Raw genomic sequence first — 25,194 nt, 5'->3', positions numbered from 1 at the left:
TTTGTAGGCTGCCCCTCTATTGGGATTTGTCTGATTTTTTATCATGGTTAGACTGGGATTGTGGGTTTTGGGGGAGGAAGACCACAGAGGTCAAGTGCGCTTCTCATCACATTATACTGGGGTGATGACTATGAACACGGCTTATCACAGGTGAGGTTGACCCAGGTGCCCTGGTGGACGTGTTTATCGGATTTCTCCACTGGGAAGGTACCCCTTCCCGCTCTTTCCCATACTGTACCATTTGCAGCCCACACTTACGAAGCGGGTAATTTGCTTTCTAAGCAGTAAACACTTCTCCGATTCAGCGTCCTCATTTAAGAAGTGGGTGGATATGGTCCTTTATCATAGGGGTGGGGAAAACATCCACTCTCAACCACAAGGATTTTTAACAACGAACAAACTTCTCTATAATAATATATAATTATAGAATTTCTCCATATCATCTCTAAGGCTGCACCACACAAGGATCTCAGTTATAAAAAGCAGTGGAGGACTTCCCTGGTGGTGCAGTGGTTAAGAATCCGCTTGCCAATGCAGGGGACACGGGTTCGAGCCCTGGTCCTGGAAGATCCCACATGCCGCGGAGCAACTAAGCCCATGCGCCACAACTACTGAGCCTGCGTTCTAGAGCCCGCGAGCCACAACTATTGAGCCTGCGTGCCACAACTACTGAAGCCCTCACACCTAGAGCCCGTGCTCTGCAACAAGAGAAGCCACCGCAGTGAGAAGTCCATGCACTGCAACGAAGAGTAGCCCCCTGGTCGCCGCAACTAGAGAAAGCCCGCATGCAGCAACAAAGACCAAACACAGCCAAAAAAAAAAAAAAAAAAAGCAGTGGATTACTTTCCCAAGAGATAAAAGTGCTGAGGCTCAATTTATGAAAGCAAAGAGCTCTTCTGAGCAACGTGACGTCTTAAAGATGCGAGGAAGTATCGAATTCTGCTCCCAGCAACTGGAATGTAGCTTCAGTTGGACTGAACGTCCTACAGATAACAAGTATAAACTCTGGATGAAATTTCTAAACATTAAAACTCTGAAGGCACTGGGGCATGACCCCAAATGAGCAGAAACCAGAGCAGGGTGGGGACTCTTTTGAAAAATGAGGAACTGCACAGTGAAAGTTGTGTTATCTCTGCAACGTTTCTCCTGAGAGCCGCCCCCAGTCTGCTAATCTGGGGGAAGCTAGAACCACCGCAGGTTTACTAGTGTGTAAGTCAGAAAACAGAGCTGGCAGGTGCCTGATCACCTGGAAAATGAGGATGAGATTCCTCAATGGGGCATCTGCGGCAGGAGGCTTTACAATCTGGGTGTGAGTGTTGCCCACGTTTTTGGCAGATCTGGATGACGCTTGTGTAGGAAAGTTCCAGGGAACTGGGTAGAACGGTTTAGCCTGAAGCAGAGGTTTCAGCTGCTGCCCAGTGCAGGGAAGGCAGAGTTTAGAGCTTACATCCCGCCTAGTGAACTGTCTGATGGACTCTGCAGGGGAAGTTAACTGTCTACAGAGTCAGTTACAACACACGGGCCACAATGTCCATCCCACACACACACACGATAGATGTGAAGAACCAGGAAAACATAATCTAAAATCAATTGGATATTTGTTTTTCTCTTTCTGACTTACTTCACTCTGTATGACCATCTCTAGGCCCATCTACATCTCTGCAAATGGCACTATTTCATTCCTTTTTATGGCTGAGTAATAGAAAAACAAATATCATATAATATCGCTTACATGTGGAATCTAGACAAAGGGCACAGATGAACTTAACAGCAAAGCAGAATTACAGACACAGATGTAGAGAACAAATGTATGCATACCAAGGGGGGTGGGTGGGATAAACTGGGAGACTGGGATTGACATATACACACTATTGATACCATGTATAAAATAGATAACTAATGAGAACCTACCGTATAGCGCAGGGAACTCTACGTGCTCTGTGGTGACCTAAATGGGAAGGGAATCCAAAAAAGGGGGGACATATGTGATTCACTTTGCTGTACAGCAGAAACTAACACAACATTGTAGAGCAACTACACTCCAGTAAAAACTAATTAAAATATAATAAAATCAAGTGGAAAAAAAACCCCATATCAATTCACCCCAGATGACCCTGGTGCTGGAAATAGCAGATATAAACTTTACGTGTTTCCATATCAGACCCCTTGACCCTGACTCACCCGAGTTTGTCATATTGTTTCTTCGCTGCTCCTCCCTTGTCTCTGCATTCCCTCCCTTCCCTGATTAGCAACTGTTTGAACCTGCCCTTTGGAACTCAGGGAAGGTCCAGGAAGCTGAAGCCTTTATTCTGCAAATAAGAAATGGGGGCCACACAAAGGATTTGTCCCCAGGAGGGCCCCTCAGGGTCCTGCTCAGTTTCAGCCAGACAAAAGTTTGAGGTTGGGTGTGGGATGTCTTTTCCCCAAACTGTCAGGTCTCACGTCTGTTTTCGACTCCTAGATAACTTGGCCCCAATACCGCTGGCCTTGTAGAAAAAGCCCAATGTTATTATTCATGTTCAAAGGCCTCCCTGGAGCTCCAGCAAATCCAGACAGAATATACCTGCCATGCTTTCTGTGACTCTCTTAGGATGAATGACCAGAGGCCAGAGGATTATGAAGTCTTGATCAAGAGTCTGTGAAATAAATGCTCCCAGGAAAAGAGGACCAAGGATGCACAATAAATAATAATGATGATGATGATGATGATGGAGTCACTTACAAACTTCTGAAGTCATCAACTTTGACATCTAAGTACATAAATTTCCGGGGAAATAGAGTCAGATATTTTCTCATCAGAAAAGAATTTTGCTTCCATATTACAGAAATAAAAAGGAAAATGGAACACAGATAAGACTTTAAAGACGCCCCTGGGACTTCCCTTGTGGCGCAGTGGTTAAGAATCCCCCTGCCAGTGCAGGGGACACGAGTTCGAGCCCTGGTCCGGGAAGATCCCACATACCGCGGAGCAAATAAGCCCATGCGCCACAACTACTGAGCCCGTGAGCCACAACTACTGAGCCCACACGCCTAGAGCCCGTGCTCCTCAACAAGAGAAGCCACTGAAATGAGAAGCCCGTGCACCGCAACAAAGAGTAGCCCCCGCTCGTCGCAACTAGAGAAAGCCCACGCATAGCAACCAAGACCCAACGCAGCCAAAAATAAATATAAATAAATAAATAAATTTAAAAAATAAAAATAAGAAGAATAAAAATGCCCCCGAGAAATAGGGGTGGGGTCATGATTCGGTTAAAAGCGAAAGAATTCAAGGAATGACTTTTAAGACGTTGGATGCAAGAATCTCACACTTTGCTTAGTCTCTACAATTCCTACAGGAGCGGAGGACCTCCAAGGCGTTTAAACTTTTCTAGATTCTATACACTGAACGTGTAAGAATGTAATGTCTTCCCACTGTTTTACTTTTCTGAACATGTTTTCTCTGTGACGGCGTCTAGGAGGGACAGCAGTACACATCAACAGGATTAAAACACAAATCTGAACTTTGGGGACTTCCCCGGCGGTCCAGTGGTTAGGACTTGGGGGTCTCACCGCCGAGGGCGCGGGTTCAATCCCCGGTCAGGGAACTAAGATCCCACAAGCCAAAAAAAAAAAGTGCGGCCCAAAAAAAAAAAACCATCACTCCATTCACATAAACCCAGCTGTCGTGGAAAGAGGTTTGCTGTGAATAACAAGACACCCGTTTCAAAAAAAAAAAAAAATCTGAACTTGGGAAAAGACAGTGAGGACGAAACTAACATGGAACCCATCACTGTCTTTGGAACGCTTCCTTGAAATGAAAGGATTCTTATACGGGGTTTGGTGGTAGAGACGGATGCCAACGTTGGAGAAATATCCACACACGGGCGTCACCCTTAGCCACCCAGCTGCACCTGCCTTCTTTGTTCTGCTCGTCACAATAGCAGAAGATAAAATGGGATGGCAGATTTAGAAGCAGATTTTAAAGGCACCCTCTCTTGCTTTTCCCCAGAGACACACATTATTGTGTGAATACCCACATAGGCGTCACAGCTGCTTCCGGAAAGAAGGACCACAGAAGGCCAAAAACAAAAACAGAAAGCTCGACAATGTTCATTTTCTGAAGTGTTCTAAGGAGTTTTCTAAGGCGTTTCTCACCAACTCGGTCGACAAAGCGTCCAGGTGGGAAACGCCAGGAAACTCAGCGTTGGGAAGAGAACACGTATGATCACCTGGGTAGCTCAGCCTTCTCATAACATGAAGGAGGAAAGGGATATTTCACCGGGACCCTCTCTCCTGTAAACAGATAAGGTAGGAGTTCCCCGAGAAAGAGAACCAGGCATGGCTTTCTTGACATAAGAGAAGCCATTTTTGGCTGAAGCCATTTTGGGATCTAGGCCTGGCTGCCATGTTTGCCCTTGAACAGGTCTTGGTAATTAATGATCTTAAGGGAACCAAAGAACAAACTGTTATCAGACAAGAGAAGGAACAATAGCAAAGATAACAAACCAGTGGGAAAGTCTCGCAGTTCTGTTCCAGTGGTGAAGATTAGTCTGAAGCCTCAACCACCAGATCCACTGGGACCTAAAGGAGGAGGATGATATAGACCTTTTCTGACCCTGTGATTTCAACTCAACTAAAGCTTAGACTCTGTGGACCTTGGCCCCAATGCAATGCTGAATTCTCCTCTCCTCAAGCCCCTTCATGAATATGCATGTACCACCCAAGCGTTCCCCCCCCCCCGAGCCATGAATATGCATGTGCCCTGAGATTAAAGCTTCCCCAGTTCTGCTGTTCGGGAAACACTGCTTTGGGAAAGGTCCCCTGTGTTCTCCATACTTGCTGCAAATAATAAATCCTTCCTTCTCCTGATTTTGGCTTGGTTGTGTCTTTTGGTTCCACACCCACCGAGAGGGGAGCTCAGTTTTTGGGTAACACCCCCAAGCCTTTCCCTTCCCTCCTCCCATTCTGTGCAAAGGCAACTCACAAAGGATAATGTGGACTTCTTGAGTCCTTGGAATATCATCGCACATCCCTGGTGTGACATCCCCAAGACCACCCTCACTTCCAGTGCCAACTGTAACTTGTGATGCCCCTGAGACCACCCCCAGGGTCCATAGTTCACCATGTGGACCCAGAGAACTCTGCCAAGCTGCTGATGTCATTGTTATGGTTCATTACAGGGAAAGGGCACAGAATAAAATCGGCTGAGGGAAGTGGTGCGTGGGGCGGTGTCTAGGAGAGACCAGGTGTAAGCCTGCAGGTGCCCGTCCCAGCAGAGTAACGGGCAGGGCTTTCCCCTCCCACCAAGGGTGTGTGCTAACTTCCGGGTATTGCCAACCAGCATGGTGGACGGCCTGGAGGACTGACTTCGGTCTCCATCTCCTCCAAGGTCGAGCTGACGCTGCACGCCCCAAGTCCCCCATCCTAAATCACTTTGGAGCACAGACTACCGGTCGTGGCCCAGGCCCCAGGCAAGCAAATATACTCTTATCAGGCAGGACATCCAAGGGCTCAGAGGTGACCTCCCAGGAGCCCAGGAGACAAGGCCAGACCTGGCTTTGAGCAAAGTTAATTCTTTCCTGCACACCTGGGTCCCAAAGAATATTCTCCATCTGGACTGGGAACTTTGAGGATGTGGAGAAACGCAATAAGAGGACAACGATCTCTTTCTGGGCCTTCCAGAAGCATCCGGGCCTCCCAGAAGCATCCGGCCCCCCCCAGGTGCTGCTAGACCTTTTACGGGGCTGCACCGCCGCAGCAAAGAGAGCTTTATCCCCGAAGGCCATCGGTGCTGATGCTGAAAGCTCAGCTTCTCTCTGCACCGGTGCCGAATTGCATCTCGGAGGGGTGAAGTAGAAAAGGAGAGCTTTATTGCTTTGCCAGGCAGAGGAGGACACAGCGGGATCCTGCCCTCGAAAAACTGTGTGTCCCAACTTGGGAGGATTTGATGAGGAGTTTAAAGCAATAGTTCGAGGGTGGGGTTGCTGATAAGATTAGGGTGTGTGCAGGGGCTTGGCCGCTTCTCCCTTGATTAGCAACTGTTCGCATCGGTCCTTGGGAACTCAGGGAAGGTCACGGAGGCTGGCGTCTTGCCTGTAAGAAAGGAGGGAGAAAAAGGCCTCTGTGCCCCGGAGCCCCAGAGGGCGCCACTCGGTTTCAGCCCTGGGGTGGAGATACACTGCCCTGAGAAAACCTCCTGCAGCTTCCCCTCTTGCTACTAAAACGGATGGGATATTTTCCTTCTTTAATGCGTTCATAGTTTACATGTATTTCTTTCATCTATGGCATTATTATTATTATTTTTTGACTTATGAAGGGAAATAGTGAGAACCCCAGTTGCTTGCAAAATGTCCCCTCTCGGTGTCTTGATGATTCTGGCCCTGAGTGCTGAATATTTTGTGCTGCAGGACTGGCAGGGCCGACGCAGAATAAAAATGCAGCCGCGTCCCCAACCTTGATTTCAAGATGGCGACATGTGTGCAACCACCACCTCTCTCTGGTTCCAGAATATTCTCATCCCCCCAAAAGGAGATCCCCCAACCCCATAAGCAGTCACTCCCCATCCGCTGGTAACCACGAATCCACTTTAAGTCTCTGTGGATTTGCCCGTTCTGGACGTTGCCTGTCAACAGAATCACACACTGTGTGTCCTTCTGTGTCTGGCTTCTCTCCCTGAGCATCCTGTGTTCAAGGTCCATCCACGTGGTAGCCTGTGTCAGAGCTTCACTCCTTTTCATGGCTGCATAATATTCCACTGTGTGCATGGACCCCATGCTGTTTCTCCATCCATCTGTGGATGGGCTAAATGATTTTATAAGCACTTTATTCCATCACAGTGAGAATTCCCTCACATGATGTATAATAAGGATGCAAAAGCAAACCTATAAATACCCATACTACACACACACACACACACACACACACAAACACACACACACACACGCAGTGAAGACAAAACAAGGCACACCTTGGCATCCACACCAGCTTTCTCTCCAAACTTCCGGATCTTTCTCTTTTTTCTCTTTAACAGTTCACCAGTGGATTCTGACTCAGGAGGTATGTAATGTTTTCTGGGAGTCTGCCTTTTTAGTGAGTGACCCGGTTTTGGGGTTTTGTGTGTGTGTGTGTAATTTCTGGCAGGTCTGGAGCACACCTCCAGGATTCAGGCCTTAAACGAGCCTCCCCAGACTCATGGAAAAACACCCCTATGGATCCGCCCCGTGCACGGCATCTGTGTAGGGTCCCGCCTGGTCTGCACACCCAGTGAAACACGGGGACCCCCCTTCCTCCTTACACCACCGCATCCCACCCTCCCAATCATACTGTGCCGCAATGACTAAAATTAAGGCCCATGTGATGTGCTTCCTTGGTGTCTGGGGGAAACCAGGGGGCCCTCAAATGGCCTGATGGCACCCTGGCCTCCCCGCTCAGCCCCTCCCTTTCATTTCCCCCAGCCCAGCCCCCTCCTCAGCAGGGGGACCACGCTCGGTGCCGGCTCATTCCTCCGTAGTCAGCTGAGCTCCCGTCCGCTCGCGGAATTATTCACACGAGCCCATCACACCCTCCCAGGGTCCCCTCAGACCCTTGTGACTAGAAAGCCTGCCTCTGGGGTTCACCCTGACCTTGGGGGCAGCCCCGTGAGGCCCCAGTGGGCTGTTCTCCTCCACAGGCTGTGAGTGTACGTGACGGCCCGTCTCATGTGGGCAGTTCAGGGTAGCGTGTGTGCGGCCATCCCCTCAACCCCCCAGGGCAGGACTCCTCCGAAGGAGGTCCACGCGTGCACACACACACGCACAGGCATGCACGCACATGCAGGCAAGCACACCACAGTTCAATTGCTAAATAACCCATCAACTCTTTAATTTATTTATTTATTTTGGCTGCCCCGCGGGGCATGCAGGATCTTAGTTCCAGGACCAGGGATCCAACTTGGGCCCCCTGCAGTGGGAGTGCGGAGTCTGAACCACGGGACCGCCAGGGAAGTCCCTAACCCATCAACTCTTGCCCCATCGTTCAGGAGGGAGATGAAGTAGGAAAAAATCAGTCTCATGTGCAAAGGTTGCATCGACCAAGTGTTCAAAGCGCGTGTCACGGCTTCCTATCGTGCTGGATACAGAGTCACGGGGCGTCCCACCTTCCAGGAGCTCAGGGCACTTGCCTATTTCTCCGCCTTCTGCCGGGCACTGAACTCGGGCCCCCCTGATACCCCAAGAAGGCTGGACACCCAGAGCCTGGAGGAGATTTGGGCTCCGTGATGTGATGATAGTGATGGATCCAGGTCTAGGTTATAGAATCTGAAGGTCTGAAGACATACTAGGGTGACCACAGGGCTCAAGGGGTCTGACTATCCCCTCAAGTGTCAGGATTTGAGGGCTCAGAACTGTGGCTGGGGGGTGCCTTTCAGGAGAAAATGTTTTTCTTCAGCATCCATGTTAGGTTCCGATGGCTTTCGTAACCAAGTGCCCCAAACTGGGGGGCTTAAACAACAGAAATGTATCCTCTTACAGTTCTGGAGGCCAGAAGTCTGAGATCAAGGTGTGGGCAGGGCTGGTTCCTCCTGGGGGTTCTGAAGGAGAACCTGTTCTAGCCTCTCTCCCAGCTTTGAGGCGGGGAGGCTGCTGGCCCTTGGCTTATAAACGCATCACTTCCATCTCTGCCTTCTCCCCTCGAGGTCTGTTCTCCAAATCTCTTGGTCTTTTTAAGGACACCAGTCATTCGATGAAGGGACCACCCTCATCTAGTCTGACCTCATCTTAACTTGATTCCACCTGCAAAGACCCTGTTTCCCAATAAGGTCCCATTCACAGGTGTTACGCGTTAGGACTTGAACACATCTTTTAGGGAGACACAATTCAACCTACAACAGCACCCCAGGTTGAGGATGACCACAGGAGGGACAGATCCAAGGTACCATAAAATGCCCAAGCCCACAAGACCAGGGCTCATTTTTAGTACCGAGCAGGGGATCCTGTTCTGACCCGGTGCCCCAGCATCCCTGCTCTCCCCAACTCCACTTCTTGGAAGTAAAAGGAAAATAAATAAATAAAAGGGAAGAGGGTGCATGTCCCTAGGACATGAAGAGGACACAGACGTGGGCTAAAAAAATGCTGATTTCCTGGTCCATGGCTCCAATGGATACTATAAAGACCTTTAACGGGACCTAATAGAGCAAAGCCATCTTTACAAATTCAAGGGACATCACGGATGCCCAGAAGAACTTTGGTACTTCACACTCTGAAAATGCGCAGCATCCCAGGCGTGTACTGGAAAACATCGTTACTATCCAAGAGTTGCCCCAGTAATTAGAATTTCTGGATAGGAGAAGCATGGAGGGGCCTTGGTTTAGAACACCATTGAAGACACATGCAGAGATGCATGGAAAAGGAGGTTCGTTTTGTCATTAACTTATTACTCTGCATGACAGGGATTTGTACAGTGATGTTCGGAGATATACTTAGGCATCAAAAAAGTGTGTGTGTGTGTGGGGGGGGTGGTGCGTCTAGGACGCTGAAGCTTTATATAAGATGGACAGTGGAGAATTCAGTTCAATATCAGTCAGCACCCAGGAAACACCATCCTCATTCTGAACTCCACCAGGGCCACCAACTCAGGCACTGAGCACACTTTTATGAGAACATACCCTGCTCCCGGAACCGTGCACAGAGACCACATCTACCCACACCCCTACGGATGTCCAGCTACTGGCCCAGGGACTGAGACATTAAACGCTGAAATAGAAAATATTCGTATGTAAGAACATGGGTCCCGGATAAGACCAGGCCTCCTGGGGCTTCCCTGGTGGCGCAGTGGTTGAGACTCTGTGCTCCCAATGCAGGGGGCGCGGGTTTGATCCCTGGTCAGGGAACGACATCCCACATGCATGCCACAACTAACAGTTTGCATGCCACAACTAAGGAGCCCACATGCCGCAACTAAGGAGCCCGCCTGCTGCAACTAAGACCCGGTGCAACCAAACAAATCAATAAATATTAAAAAAAAAAAAAAAGAGAGACCAGGCATCCTAGTGAATTACAATAGCACGCTTTGCACTGGCGGAGTCCACGGTTATTCGTAGGGAATACAATTCGCACGATAACAGTGTTAGCACCAGGGATAGGAGAGGAATGAAACAGAAGTGGCTGGTGTGGCCCATGCACCTGATGTGGCAGAGGAGCTGCCATGGGGGCTGCCTGATTGCAAGGAGACTCAGGTGGGAGGGAGGCTGTCGTAGGCTGTCAGTGGCTGTCGTAGGGAGGGTGACCTTTGACCACAAAGATGCTCCTTATCAACACAAAGTTCTCTGAGGGCCCACGTTGCTGTGGTTTAGTCTCTGGCCAGCATCACTGAAGCCCCCTTCTCTGGGGTCAGGGGCCTCTAGGAACTGACCACCCCATGTGACGCTTCAGGATCTGGCTTCCTCAGGGCCATTCTATGGTCACCTTTGCGGCTTCCATAATATATATTAAAATTTATATTTTAAGACAGTTCTGGTAGAAAACTTATTTTCCATGCTGCATGCATTATTTATAGTTATTCATTATTATTATTATAGTCTTCCCCACCTGATTTTAAGAGAAGCTCAAAAGGACCCCAAAGATGATCATAAGCACCTTGTACTGTGCCTAGGGTGCCTGACGGCAGATGTTGGCCTCTGGGTCAACCAGATGGCTGCTCTCGCCCTGCTTCCTGGACCTCCACTAGGGGGCCCCATTCTGCCTAACCTTCTTTTCTCGGGGGATGTCCTGCCCCTCATCTGGAGTTGTCCCTGCCTCTTCTGGTCCAGGTGAACCTACCTTCAGTGGTGGAGTCCTAGAATCCTTGAAGGGATGGGAATTTGTCAAGCATGGTAGTGGAGATCAAGGATATCTCCCAAAGATGTCCAAGCCAGAATCCCCTGGAACTTTATATGGCACAAGGGACCTTACAGATGTAATTAAGGTACGGACCCTAAAATAGGGAGATGATCCCAGATTAACCTGGTCCCTGCTCCAGTCTAATCCCATGAACCCTCAAAAGCAGAGACCTCTGGCTGGAGCGGGAGAGATGTGACCGACGGGAAGGTGAAGAGATGCTGAGGGTGGGATTTAGGTGACACCTGCTCAGACCAGAGAGGGGATCCTCCCCTGCCCACCACTGACCACCAGCGTAGAAGCGGGGACTTCAGCCCTACAACCACAAGGAACTAGATTCTGCTGTTAACCCAAATGAGCTTGGAAACAGCCTCTTCCAGATCACTCCCTTGGGAGCCCAGTGGGTAGACATCTCGATTTTGACCTTGTCAGACCTTGAGCAGGAGACCCACAGGCAAGACTTCTCACCTACAGGGCAGCGAGATCATATGTTGGTGTTTGTTTGAGCTGCTACACGTGGGGTGATTTATTACAGGTGCCATAAAAGTCAAGGGCATTTGGAGCATCAACATTCTAATGCGTTCCAGGCTCTCTGAATTGGGGGCCGTGGCTGGAAGCACCTGGTGACGACCCCAGCCCCTCCATTCACCGCTCCAGAAACCACGTTAAAACACAGACGCTTCGGGGAGATGGGGCAAGAGGACGGGAGGTGTCAGCTGGCATTGCTATGCCTCCACAGATAACATGCCTGGCAATGGGCCTTTCTTTTTGGACAAACACCCAGGGACAGGTTCACGCCCCCACTGTTCCCTGGGCTCCACCTGCTTCTAGGTCCTTCTTATTCTGTCACTGTGGCCACACCTGGGGCTCTTGCGGGAAACCCTGGAGGGTGGCAGCTATCGAGGCTTTCCCTGATGCTCTTTTCTGGGCACACCTGGGCATGCCTGGCACACCTGGGTGCACCTGGCCAAGAGGGGCAGCTGATACCATGGTCTTGCCGGGGATCCTGGGAAGGCTTCCTGGCCTTGGTTTTCTCATCTGTAGGACAGAGGGTCACAAAGACCAGGAAGACCCTTCTAACCCAGCCTTGGATTGCACCAAAGAGGTCTGTATCTTGAGCATCTCCAGGTGGCCTGAGTGGAGGGGGGCAGCCTGCACGCTGGGGGTGACCCCCCAAGTCAGACCAGCTGGGTTCACTTCCTATGGCGATGGGGGGAGACCCAGAGTCCAGGTGCGGGGGTCACAGTTCCAGAGGGTTGTGGAGGGTGGGACCCTGGGTCCTAGCAGGGGCAGGAATCCTGGTGGGGCTGGGGTGGAGATCCTTGGTCCTGGGTGTTGGCGGGCGCTGATGGCGGGGGCGGGGGGAGGTGGTCTCTGCTGGTGTGTGTTTGAGGGGTGCTGTCCAGTAGGTGTCCGAATCGGGGGATATGGATGTGGTCCAGGGTTCTGATGGGTATTAAGGTCCCTGTAGGGTCTGGGGTTGCCAGGTTTAGGGTTTCTGTAAGGTTCTGGATAGGGGTCTGTGTGGGGTCTTACTGGGGTCTGGGTTGGGGGAAGTGCAGGGAGGGAGGGTCCTAGCTGTGATCTGGGTGGGGGTCTGGTGGAGGTCCCCTCAGGGGTCTCTGGGGGTCTGGTGGAAGTCTGGGCGGGGGGTTCCATGCTCCAGGAGGGATCCACGTGGGCGTCCATGGTCCTGTCTGGGGGGGCTGGGGTTCTGCTGTGGAGGTGGGCAACAGCCTAGGGGGGTCCACGGTCTCAATGGAGGGTCTGAGGTCCACGGGGGCTCTTGTGGTCAGAGGGCTGGATTGGGGGTCCCGGGCAGGATTCCAAGGTCTGGGTTGGGTCCACGTCTGGGTGGGGGTCCTGCAGCCAGGCAGGGGTCCCGGGGATCCGGGCGGGGTCCGTGGTCTGGGCAGGGGTCCCTGGTGTCCGTGGTCTGGGTGGGGGTCCGGGGTCAGGAGGGGTCCCGGGGTTCAGGCAGGGAGGGGCCCCTGGGGTCTGTGGTCTGGGCGGGGGTCCTCGGTCCGGGCGGGGGTCCCTGGGGTCCTTGGTCCGGGCGGGGGTTCCTGGGGTCGGGGGGTGGGTCCCTGGGGTCCTTGGTCCGGGCGGGGGTCCCTGGGGTCCTTGGTCCGGGAGGGGGTCCCTGGGGTCGGGGGGGGGTCCCTGGGGTCGGGGGGGGGGGTCCCTGGAGTCCTCGGTCTGGGCGGGGGTCCCTGGGGTCCTTGGTCCGGGCGGGGGTCCCTGGGGTCCTTGGTCCGGGAGGGGGTCCCTGGGGTCGGGGGGGTGTCCCTGGGGCCCTTGGTCCGGGCGGGGGTTCCTGGGGTCGGGGGGTGGGTCCCTGGGGTCCTTGGTCCGGGAGGGGGTCCCTGGGGTCGGGGGGGTGTCCCTGGGGCCCTTGGTCCGGGCGGGGGTTCCTGGGGTCGGGGGGTGGGTCCCTGGGGTCCTTGGTCCGGGAGGGGGTCCCTGGGGTCGGGGGGGTGTCCCTGGGGCCCTTGGTCCGGGCGGGGGTCCCTGGGGTCCTTGGTCCGGGCGGGGGTCCCTGGGGTCCTTGGTCCGGGAGGGGGTCCCTGGGGTCGGGGGGGGTGTCCCTGGGGCCCTTGGTCCGGACGGGGGTCCCTGAGGTCCTTGGTCCGGGTTGGGGTCCGGGGCCCCGGCGTCAGGCAGAGTCCCGGGGTCCGGGCGGAGGGCGTCAGCCGGGAGGGGGTCCGCGGCGCGGGCGGGAGTGCCTGTTCCGGGCCGGGGTCGTGGGCCCGGGGTCCGGGGCCCCGGGTCAGGCGGCGTCCCGGGGTCCAGGCGGGGTCCGGGCGGGGTTCGGGGCGGGCGCGTGGGCGCGGGGGGCGGGCCGGCGCGGGCGCGTTTCCGCCGTCCGGCGGGGCTGCGAGTCCCGCGGGCGGCGCGGAAGCGGCGGCCGGGCAGCCATGTCGCCTTTGTCTGCGGCGCTGGCGGCCCTGCGGGTGTACGCGGTGGGAGCGGCGGTGGTCGTGGCGCAGCTGCTGCGCCGCTACCTCCGGGGCTTCGCGGAGCCAGGTCAGCGGCCGGCGGCGGGCGGGGGCGTCGGCGCGCGGGGCGGGCGGGGGGCTCGCGGCGGCGGCGGCGCCCGGCCGGGGTCGCGCCCCTCGCTCGGCCGGGACCCCCGGGGTGGGGGGCGAGCGGGGGAGGGGCGCGGCGGGGCCCCGCGTGTCCTTGACCCCGGCCGCCGGCCAGCGCGCGCCGCGCCGGGCGCTCCCGGAAGCAGGGCCGGGCGGCCGCGGGGGGAGGGAGGCGCGCCGTCCCCACGCGCCCCTCCCCCGCTCCGCGCATCCCGGGCCGGGGTCGCCCCGGGGGTCCGGTGCCCCCGCGCACTGCGGGCCGGGGTCCCCGGGGTCCCGCGCGCCCCGCAGCCCCGCGGCCGGGGGGACGGAGGGGGCGCTGGAGAGCCGGCCGCGCGCAGGGCCGGGGAGGACGGGCCTCCCCGGGGCGGGTGGGGGACGCCGGGCGCGCTCGGGGGCGCGGCGAGGCCTGGCGGGAGGGGCTTCCGCTCTGGGGCACCTTGTTCCTCTGGCCCCCGCGACCTCCGCGGCGTCTCCGGTCCCAGACTTTCCGGGGACCCGTTCGTGCTCTTCACGCACGTTGGGGACCTCCGGGGGCGGGGGGTGGCGGCGGTCCGTTTGGGGCTGTGCCTGGTCGCAGCGGCGTGCTCAGGACGTAAAACGGGGAAGCCTGTAGGAACCTCTGTGTGCCCTGATTTGCAGGAGGTCACACTAACCCTAGGCTACGCGAGCATACATGACATTGTATTTTTAGGTGACAGATGACTACTTTCTAAAACAAAATATTCGGTGGGAAGAGTGGTGCTGTGTCACCCTGTGGCCGGTCTCTCTAATGTGTGGCCTAAGGGGATAGATATAGTCTCAGGTTCACCCGTGTTTCCACCCTTTTGGCCTAGCACCCCCAGCACCGTCTGGGCAACACCCCTGAGACACGGGGGTGAAAAAAGGCAGAGAACATGTGATTTTGGTTGTGAAAATACTTGAGAATCGCTCCACTCCCCGACGGCAGGGGCGCTGCCGGTGCCACGCTTTGCAAACCTGCAGCTCCGAGCAGGAGTAGATATTTTTATATGAGCTCCACCCTCCCAGGCCTCCATCCAGGGAAATAAATCTTCCAGGTTTATGTGAGGTGAGCATTTGGTTTTTTGATAAGCTGGATTTCGGTATTTTTTTTTTAAAAAAACGCATTGAGAGCGATCAGAAATGAACAGAGGGTAAGAACCCAGCCAGTACCTGGGGCTCGGGGGTGGGGTCCGCATAGTCACCTTTGAGATCAGGACTGGCTTGTAAACAGTGAAGAGGTATGGAAAGCTGTCCCAGGTTGCCCCAAATGGCCCCAGGTTGTGGAGCGCCGCTCCGAGCAGCTTTGCTCCCAGACGGGTCTGGCTCTCCCGCCTGGGAGCCTGTTTAGCTGCTCGCAGAAAAGACAAGTTGAGGATGGAATTTAGACTTGTCGGTGTTATCGCATGCAGCACCCCAAAATGCGTGCCTTGGAAACGTGTTGGAGATACATGCAACCTGAGGGCTTACCCTGTGGTTTCCACCTGTTGATTGAGGAAAAAAAATAAAGTTGTGAAAAGGCAAACCAGCCATGAAGCCATGTGTCAGCCGAGGGCATCCTTATTCCGGCTTTTGCAGAGGGTTGTTTCATCAAAAGATGGACTTGATGGGCTTGCTGTGTGCAAGCCACGTGGTCTGTGGGGTTAGAAATCATTTTAGATCTGGGTGGAGGAGTGAACGAACATTTGTCCCATGTGCCTGGTGGTGGCCAGTGTTCCAAGTGGCACTGTTCCTCTGCTTTTGGACCCACGTTTTATTTGCTCCGAACTGGACTTAAGCTTTGCGGGGGAGGAGACATTGAACTTTGCCCCGGTATGGAGCTAAATAAACAGTGACCCAGAGGCCCAGTGCACATGGAGAGTAGCTGGGATTTTTTGTTCTTAAACATCAGATGTTTCCTTTTTTAAAAAAATAATTTATATAGTCTATATAAATAAAAATGTGCACAGTATAAAATAGTTGATACAGAAATATTCTCTTATTTATATATTCTAAACGGATAACGACAAACCACAGCGGTGATTATTGAAGTGCACTTGGTATTGTGAAAGTTCTTTGATAACCCACCCTGAGTGGTCAGATCATGCATCAGATTTAAAACTACCTTGGTTACGATCGTTTGCTAATATATTTGCATGTCAAATATTGAATATCTAGTGAATCTATCTATAGATCGTCTCAGCGTTTTCATGAGTTGCTTGTGCATACTGCACATATTTAATGCAGTTATATAACTTTCGTTGGGACTCCTTAGATAAAATGGAGCTGCCTCACATTTATTACTGTTGCTTTGGAATTGTGGGTGGTCCTGCACATTTTATCAGGTGGGGGACAGGTGTGTGGTGTGAGTTCACGTGGATTCTATGAAAAGGTGAAGGAAGATGCTGAAAAGGTAACCCACTCCTGAATGTTACCTTAAAATGCACTATCTGTAAACAAGATCATTCCAAACTCATGATTGTTGCAGGTTGTGCCTTGATGGAGACGTGTGTAAGCAAACTAAAAATTCCTGTAAGAGAGTCTGATTTCCAGGTTCTCTATGGTGACTGTCTATTACAAATTAAATGTCTCTGATGCATCAGTGAGTTTTGAAAGGGAGAGAAAATCATCCAGATGCGTTTTACAGGGCAGTTCTGATACCACACAGACATTTCCCTTAAGAATTCTGTTGGAAATAGGAGGTAGGTCTGGAAATGGACTTCTGCTGATGGGCTGACACCCCGAAAGATGTCAGCTGGCCCATTTATGAAGCTATTTTAGGGTGGATCCTGGTGTTCAAACTGTAGGGTTTTTAAAAACCGATAAAGAGGAAGTTATTTCTCGTTGGTGTTGTGTACAGATGAACAGTTGGGGGTTGGGCATCCAGGGAGGTGAAACCACAGTTTTCATGATCTTAGGCGTTTTTAACTCTTAAAAAAAAATAAGTACTCCCCACCCCCCCGACAAAGAGCTTGTTTTTAAAAAAATTAAAAAATTTTTACTTTTCGGCCGTGCCGTGCAGCATGTGGGATCCTAGTTCCCTGACCAGGGATCGAACCCGTGCCCCCTGCCTTGGAAGCGTGGAGTCTTAACCACTGGGCCACCAGGGAAGTCCCAAAGAGCTTTTGTTTATGTGGCTTTTACTTATCCATATGGGTCTCATTCACTTAATGTTAATTAAATTTAGATTTATTTGAAATGAAAAAAAACGTGAACAGAAATGTGAAACAGAAATTTACAACATATATTTCAAGTAACATAACAAGTCACTTACATGTTATTCCCAGTGAAAAATAACTATATTCTCCAACACAAACAAACAGAAATCAGGGAGAGTGGCCCTGTTTTCGGTTCTTGCCGGTTTCCTGAAGTACCGGCTGGGCAGCAGGCAGCTGGTTCTCCACTTGGTGGCTTCATCCTGTGTCTTGTGACATGTTCCTCGTGTTGGTGAAGCCGATTGGGAAGATCTGGCTGGTGTCTCTGATGTGAGAAAAGGCAGGACCTCGCCACATCGCTGGCAGTGTCTTGGCGATGGTCCCCCCCCCAGAGATGCTCGGGCCGCCCTGTGAGAAGGACCCTGTGGAGAGGCTGCTTTGACAAAACCTTGATGCCTGACTCTGACGGGAGATGTAGACCTTGCCCTTCACAGACAGTGGAGGGTGGCCTTGTGCAGCCGCCTTCAGCGTATGAGCTCAGAACCCTCCTCCTGTGTGTCACCTCCTTGGAGGTTCTGACGTCATTGGCCCGAAGGAGGTGATGTTGCAGGCGGAGGCCCCACGGGCGGTGCCTCCTTAGGCTGTCACTGTGTCGGGGACGCTTCCTGCTTTGTGTGCAAAGCTTTGCACCAGGATCGCGCTGGGCTCCTTCAGCCAAATCACAGCAGTAATTCATCATCATCATCAAGGTGTAGTCGGATCTGATAAAACTGAATGGCGTGGCCCACGCGGGATGCGGCAGCTCATATTCCAGAGCCCAGGTGTGGCGCCCGCCGTGAAGTTCCCGTCGCTTTTTGGGACCACCTTTGCCACGCTCAGGTGCCCCATCCTGGCTTGGCTGTAGCATGTGCTGTCTTGGGGTTTCCTCTTTGTGAAAGTCCTGGCTGTGTCGGATCCCCTCCCCCTGTCCTGGAGACTTTGGGCCTCACCTCTGAGCAGTACATCCTTCTGCCCCATCCCTGGCTGCCGACGTGCCCCTTAAATCAGCCCCCCCCAAGTGTGACCTCTCCCTGAAAAGCCTCAGGTGGGCCCTTTTGACCGCAGGGCGCCCAGCACCAGGGGTGATGTTACCACTCATAGCTTTTATAGTTTTGTTCTCATCAGCAGAGCATGCGGGGGCGGCCATAACAAAGTACTTAAAGTCACGGAAGTTCATCCTATCTCTTTTCTCGAGACCAGAAACCCGAAGTCAAGGTGTCCCAGGGCCGGGGTCCCTCCAGAGACTCCAGGGGAGGGTCCTTCCCGCCTCTTCCAGCTTCCGGGGGCTCCAGGCGTCCCTGGGCTTGTGGCCGCGTCCTTCCCGTCTCTGCCTCTGTCTTCCCGGGGCTTCTCCTCTGTGTCTCTCTCCTTTTCTGTGTCTTAGAAGGACCCTGTCATTGGATGTAGGGCCACCCTCCTCCAGGGGGACCTCATCTCAGATTCTTCATCACATCTGCAAAGACTCTATTTCCAAATAAGGTCCCACTCTCAGGTTTTGGGAGGACATGAATTTGGGGAGGGGGGCCGCTATTCAAACCACTGTCGTTGTTACTGGGTTTTGGCTTTGAACATACACCCCACACTCAGAAAACATCTGGTTGGTGCACTTTCTGATTTAACCCCCTGAGTGCTGTACAGGGGATTGAAAGCTTGCAGACTTAACCCATTTCAGGGGGAAGTCTGTTCCATGGACGTCATTTGAGGAAATCAAATAAGTAATAAAACTAACGTTCATGCTCTTAAAACATATCTTTTTCTCTCTGTGTCTAGGCATATATATGTATATATATTTGTTTATGATTATTTATTTAAAAAGATCTCTTATTGAAGCATACTTGAGTTACAATATTGTGTTAGCTTCAGGTGTACAGTACAGTGATTCAATTATACGTATATATTCAGATTCTTTTCCATTATAGGTCATTACAAGATATTGAATGTAGTTCCCTGTGCTATATGGTAGGTCCTTGTTGCTTATCTATTTTATATACAGTAGTGTGTATCTGTTAATCCCAAACTCCTAATTTATCCCTCCCCACCTTTGCACTTTGGTAACCACTAGTTTGTTTTCCATGTCTGTGAGTCACAGCCAGCTTTTAAGAAAACTCAGCTGCCCTTTTGGGCATCCTGGCCCTGATTGGCAGCTCCAGGGAACCGAATGTGTGGGCATTACCAACAGTGGGAACCCGGGGACCTGGCCCTAAGGTTGACTTCCCCACTGACAGCCGGGCAGTGCTGCACCACAGCTCACAGGTATCTCTGTGCCCAGGTGTGAGTGCCCACGGTGGGCATTTTGAGAAGTTCCAGGGGTTGAGAGATCCATTATTGCCGCAATCTGGTTCCTGATCCCAGATGCACCTGGGAGAAAAATAGAAGGACGTCCCTGGTGGTCCAGTGGGTTAGGCTCTGCGCTCCCAGTGCAGGGGGCCCGGGTTCGATCCCTGGTCGGGGAACTAGATCCCGCATGCCTCAACTAAGACCTGACGCAGCCGAGATAGATAGATAGATAGATAGATAGATAGATTAAAAAAAAACAACAACTAGAGCATGTGCCGTTCAGAAAGTAATATTTTTAACTTTCTTTAATTGATATATAGTTGATGTACAATATTATATAAGTTTCAGGTGTGCAACATAGTGATTCACAATTTTTAAAGGTTATCTTCCATTTATAGTCATTATAAAATATTGGCTGTATTTCCTGTGTTGTACTATATGTTCTTGTATCTTATTTATTTTACACCGAGTATTATAGTTTGTTCTTCTCAATCCCCTTCCCCTATATTGCCCCTCTCCCTTCCTTCTCCCCACTGGTAACCAGTAAGTTGTTCTCTATATCTGTGAGTTTGCTTCTTTTCTGTTATATTCACTAGTTTAAAAAAAAAATTTTTTTTTTTGGATTCCACATATAACTGATACCATACGGTATTTGTCTTTCTCTGTCTGACTTATTTCACTAAGCATAATAATCTCCAAGCGTATCCATGTTGCTTCAAATTGCGCAGTTTCGTTCCTCTTTTATGGCTGAGTAATATTCCACTGTATATATGTACCACATCTTCTTTATCCATTCCTCTGTCCATGGACGATGGACGTTTAGGTTGCTTCCATGTCTTGGCTGTTGTGAATAGTGGTGCTGTGAACATGGGGGTGCGTGGATCTTTTTTCTAATGGGTGTTTTTGTTTCTTTCGGGTAAATATCCAGGAGTGGGATTGCTGAATCATACGCCATCTCTATTTTTAGTTTTTTAAGGAACCTCCCTCCTGTTCTCCATAGCGGCTGCACCAATTTACATCCCCATCAACAGTGCAGGAGGGCTCCCTTTTCTCCACACCCTCGCCAGCATTTGTTATTTGTGTTCTTTTTGATGATGCCCATTCCGCCGGGGGCGGGGGGGGGGGCGGGGGTTAGGTGATATCTCACTGTGGTCAAAAAGGCATCATTTCAAAACATAAAATTAGAAAAAGCTCGTATTTAATGACACTCCGCCAACTTAATATCCGCTTGAGACCCTCTGTTTTCTTCTGATTGGAGCCACATCTGATGGTGGCGTGTGACACGCGTGCTTGCCGACCAGGTTTTCGGTTGGGGAGGTGGGTCGTCTTGGGCTGGCAGGACGCTTGGGAACGTGGCCTCCGTCTGGAGAACAAGCACCCCCTGCTTGGTGTCGGGGCTCCTGGATTTCCTAGAACAGGACAGAGTAAAGCAGCTCAGGTGAGGAAAGAGCTGTCATCAGGAGTCCAAAGACGATCCAAAAACTAAAAATAAAAAAGGCGTGTCCTCGGACGCACCCGGATGGAAGAGCTGCTGGCTTGTCAGACCGGCCCCTCTGCTTTGCCAAAGCCACGAGCCGGAGCGGCGGCCCCCGGGGTCCCTCTGCGTGCGCCCTTGGTTCCGGAGCAGCCCCACTCCGCGCCGGCCGGAGCCGGGTCTCTTCTCACGCTGTGTTTGTCTCGCTGCTTCTCGGCAGGTCGTCCCGAATGAGCGGAGGCCCGGCCGGGGTGGCGCAATGGAGGGCAAGAGCCTGGAGGGCGCGCAGGCCGATCTCAAGCTGGTGGCGCATCCGCGCGCCAAGAGCAAAGTGTGGCGCTACTTCGGCTTCGACACCAACGCCGAGGGCTGCATCCTGCAGTGGAAGAAGATCTACTGCCGCATCTGCATGGCCCAGATCGCCTATTCGGGCAACACCTCCAACCTGTCCTACCACCTGGAGAAGAACCACCCCGATGAGTTCTGTGAGTTCGTGAAGAGCAACACGGAGCAGATGCGCGAGGCCTTCGCCAGCGCCTTCTCCAAGCTCAAGCCCGAGGCCGCGCAGCAGGGCGCACAGGAGCCGCTGGCCGCCAAGGCGGCGGCGCACGGCCACGAGGGCCGCAGGCAGCAGGAGCTGACGGCCGCCGTCATGGGCCTCATCTGCGAGGGGCTCTATCCCGCGTCCATCGTGGACGAGCCCACGTTCAAGGTGCTGCTGAAGACGGCCGAGCCGCGCTACGAGCTGCCCAGCCGCAAGTTCTTCTGCGGCAAGGCCATCCCCGAGCGCTACGGCGCCGTGCGCGACGCGGTACTCAAGGAGCTGGCGGAGGCCGCGTGGTGCGGCGTCTCCACCGACCTGTGGCGCAGCGAGAGCCAGAATCGGACCTACGTGACGCTGGCCGCGCACTTCCTTGGCCGCGCTGCCCCCCACGGCCTCTTCCTGGGCTCCCGCTGCCTCAAGACCTTCGAGGTGCCGGAGGACAACGCGGCCGAGACCATCACGCGCGTCCTGTACGAAGCCTTCATCGAGTGGGGCGTCAGCTCCAAGGTGTTCAGCGCCACCACGGACCGTGGCAAGGACATCGCCAAGGCCTGCTCGCTGCTGGACATCGCGGTGCAGATGCCCTGCCTGGGCCACACGTTCGACGCGGGCATCCAGCAGGCCTTCCGGCTGCCCCAGCTGGGCGCGCTGCTGGGCCGCTGCCGCAAGCTGGTGGAGTATTTCCAGCAGTCCGCCGTGGCCATGTACATGCTGTACGAGAAGCAGAAGCAGCAGGGCGCCGCCCCCTGCATGCTGGTCAGCAACCGCGTGGCCTGGTGGGGCAGCACGCTGGCCATGCTCCAGCGCCTCAAGGAGCAGCAGTTCGCCGTCGCGGGCGTCCTGCTGGAGGATAGCAATAACCACCACCTCATGCTCGAGGCCGCCGAGTGGGCCACCATCGAGGGCCTGGTGGACCTGCTGCAGCCCTTCAGGCAGGTGGCCGAGATGCTGTCCGCCTCCAAGCACCCCACCATCAGCATGGTGAAGCCCCTCCTGCACATGCTCCTCAACACCACGCTCAACATCAAGGAGACGGACTCCAAGGAGATCAGCATGGCCAAGGAGGTGATCGCCAAGGAGCTCTCCAGGACCTACCAGGAGGCGCCCGAGATCGACATGTTCCTCAACGTGGCCACCTTCCTGGACCCGCGCTACAAGAGGCTGCCCTTCCTGTCGGCCTTCGAGAGGCAGCAGGTGGAGAACAGGGTGGTGGAGGAGGCCAAGGGGCTGCTGGACAAGGTCAAGGACGGCGCCTACCGCGCCCCCGAGGACCCGGCGTACGCCGCGCCCGAGGAGCCGCCCGTGAAGAGGCCGGCGCCCTCCGCCACGCCGCCGCCGCCCGCCGCCGTCATCAACGACATGCTGGCCGAGATCTTCTGCCCGGCGGCGGGCGTGGAGGGCCAGGAGGAGTGGCACGCGCAGGTCGTCGAGGAGCTGAGCAACTTCAAGTCGCAGAAGGTGCTGGGGCTCCACGAGGACCCGCTCAGGTGGTGGTCGGACCGCCTGGCGCTCTTCCCGCTGCTGCCGCGGGTGCTGCAGAAGTACTGGTCCGTGGCGGCCACGCGCGTCTGCCCCGAGCGCCTCTTCGGCTCGTCGGCCAACGTCGTCAGCGCCAAGCGGAACCGCCTGGCCCCCGCGCACGTGGACGAGCAGGTCTTCCTGTACGAGAACGCGCGCGGCGCCGAGGCGGAGCTGGAGGACGAGGATGAGGGCGAGTGGGGCCTGGACCACGAGCAGGCGTTCCCCCTGGGCGACGCCGTCCACGCCGGCTACTTCGGCATCAGGGACGGCGGCTTCGTGTAGCGGGGCGGGGGCGGGGGGGGGGCAGGTGACCGCGCGCGGGCGCCCCGTCGGATGCTTGGCTGTCGTACTGACCCCGCGGGGGGGCGCGCTGCCCGGGACAGAGGAAATGCGCCGAAGACAGAGATGGACCTTTGGTGGGGCTTCGGGCGGCCCAGAGGACAGAGACGGGGCTTCGGGCGGCCCAGAGGACGGAGGTGGGGCCTCGGGCGGCCCAGAGGACAGAGATGGGCTTTGGTTGCCCCAAAGGAGAGAGATGGGCTTTGTGTGGCCCAAAGGAGAGAGATGCGCTTTGGGTGGCCCAGAGGACAGGTAGGGGGCTTTGGGTGGCTCAGAGGACAGAGGTGGGCTTTGGGTGGCCCAAAGCTGGTGAAAACGAGCGTCTTCTCCGGAGGGGCCCTTTGCGTCCCAACGCAAGGGAAAGAAATGACTTATAAAAGCTCTAGGTGTCCGCTGATACGATTGCAAATGCTAAACTCCGCAACAGAAGCACGGCCGGCAGGGATGTTTTGCCCCCTAGATAATTCCATACCTGCAGCAATCGTGTTCTCTGCGAGGGACGCTTTGGGGTAAATCGGAGAAAGATTGAAACCGACGGGCAGCTGAGGATGAAACCCCCCCTGCGTGTCCTCCGCCGACACCATCCGTGGATGTTAGCCGTTGGTCGGTGAAGGAACCCGTTTACACTGTCATTTACGTGGGAACCTTGCCTCTGGGTGGCCGGGGAGAGACACTTTCGCCAGATGCCCTGTTTTCAACAGACACCAGTTTTATGTTTGGTGGAAAATGTTAACGGTGAGCCTGCAATGCAACCGCTTATAAAAAAAAGCAGAAAAGAGGTGTTGGTTGTAGTGTGTTTTCTGCCATGAATCAGTCTTTTTTCTCCCCTTGCCCGAATTCACAGTGCTTGTGAGCCCCGTAACTCATGGGTCTTGAGGTGGGTTTTTTGTGAGTCTGATGCTTCAAAGGTCCGGTTTCCCCAGAATCACTTTTCTTGGGATGAACATAGAGAAGGCGGTCCCCACTCCTTGGAAACCCTGCTTTTGAATACGAAGGACCCTCTCGTGCCCACGGCCGGCTCTAGAGGGCTGATTTAGATTTGATTCCCGGAAGGGGCTCTTGCATTTTCTGTTTTAAACTCAACACCAATGGGGGGCGGGGGGCATTGAGTTAAAAATAGTACCAGGGATCATTTTATCTTTGGGGGTCCTTGTGGGTTGCTTCCGCCATTGGGGAAACAGGAAGCCTGTTTCTAACACTTAGAACTACTTTTATGTATTTATTTATTTTAAATGAATTGCTTTTCTTTAAGAGGCAAAGCCCCTGGACTTTCCTGGCGGTCCAGTGGTTAAGACTCCGTGCTCTCAATGCAGGCGGCACGGGTTCGATCCCTGGTCGGGGCCCTAAGATCCCACATGCTGCACGGTGTGGCCCAAAAAAAGAACAAGGCACCACTCTTATTTCTGATTCCCACCTTAAAACAACCCAGGTCCGGATGGATGTTTTGTCAGGAGGTACACGATTTACAAATGCCCCATCTCAGCCCTTGGCAATCTTTTCCCAGGACCCCAACATCGAGCCGCATCCCGGGGGCTTAAGGAGGGCATTTCTCCAGGTTCATGGCTGGGGACTTCTTGTGGCTCTGGCCAAGGCAGTATGTTATCTTGATGTCACCAGCCTTGAATGTGTTTAGGAAATCAGGTGTCGGAAAGCAGCTTCACCTGTGCCGTCACCTTGAAGGAAAGCGATAACATCACTGTCTCCAGGCCCTCGGCTCTGCTCTCCGGCTGGAAAAAGAGCCGCAGAGATGCACATCCCACCTCCCGGGCTGTATTTGGCTGCTTTGCATCTGACCCCCCCCTCACATTTCTTAAAATCTTGGCTTTCTGTCACTCATGTAAACTTGTGTCCCTCTCTGTGTTTCTCACATTTTTTTCTAAGCCCTGGGGTTGCCCTCCCTCTTCCTGGCTTGTACTTTTTCTTATTTAACACTTTTGAATCGGACGCT

General features: G+C 53.7%; 2 protein-coding genes across 2 annotated transcripts in view; both read left to right on the top strand.

Moving 5' to 3' along the window:
* Window positions 1–13,724: 13,724 nt before the first annotated feature.
* Window positions 13,725–23,223, top strand: LOC309652445 (E3 SUMO-protein ligase ZBED1-like). The gene is made up of 2 exons (XM_082446240.1): window positions 13,725–13,856; window positions 21,063–23,223. Exon 2 carries the CDS (start codon window positions 21,102–21,104, stop codon window positions 23,187–23,189), a length of 2,088 nt encoding a protein of 695 aa, XP_082302366.1. The 5' UTR covers window positions 13,725–13,856; window positions 21,063–21,101; the 3' UTR covers window positions 23,190–23,223.
* LOC309652457 (polyprenol dehydrogenase-like) overlaps window positions 13,726–25,194 on the top strand; it is a 186,764-nt gene continuing 175,295 nt past the window's right edge. Inside the window, exon 1 of the mRNA XM_082446285.1 lies at window positions 13,726–13,856. Within this exon, the coding sequence (XP_082302411.1) occupies window positions 13,748–13,856 (109 nt within the window). The 5' untranslated portion in view covers window positions 13,726–13,747. The remainder of the gene's footprint in view (window positions 13,857–25,194) is intronic.

The sequence above is a fragment of the Balaenoptera physalus genome (assembly GCF_965194825.1).
Source record: "Balaenoptera physalus genome assembly, chromosome: X".
NCBI lineage: Eukaryota > Metazoa > Chordata > Mammalia > Artiodactyla > Balaenopteridae > Balaenoptera > Balaenoptera physalus.
The sequence above is the reverse complement of the archived record's forward strand: the minus strand, read 5'-3'. Positions and strand labels throughout refer to the sequence as shown.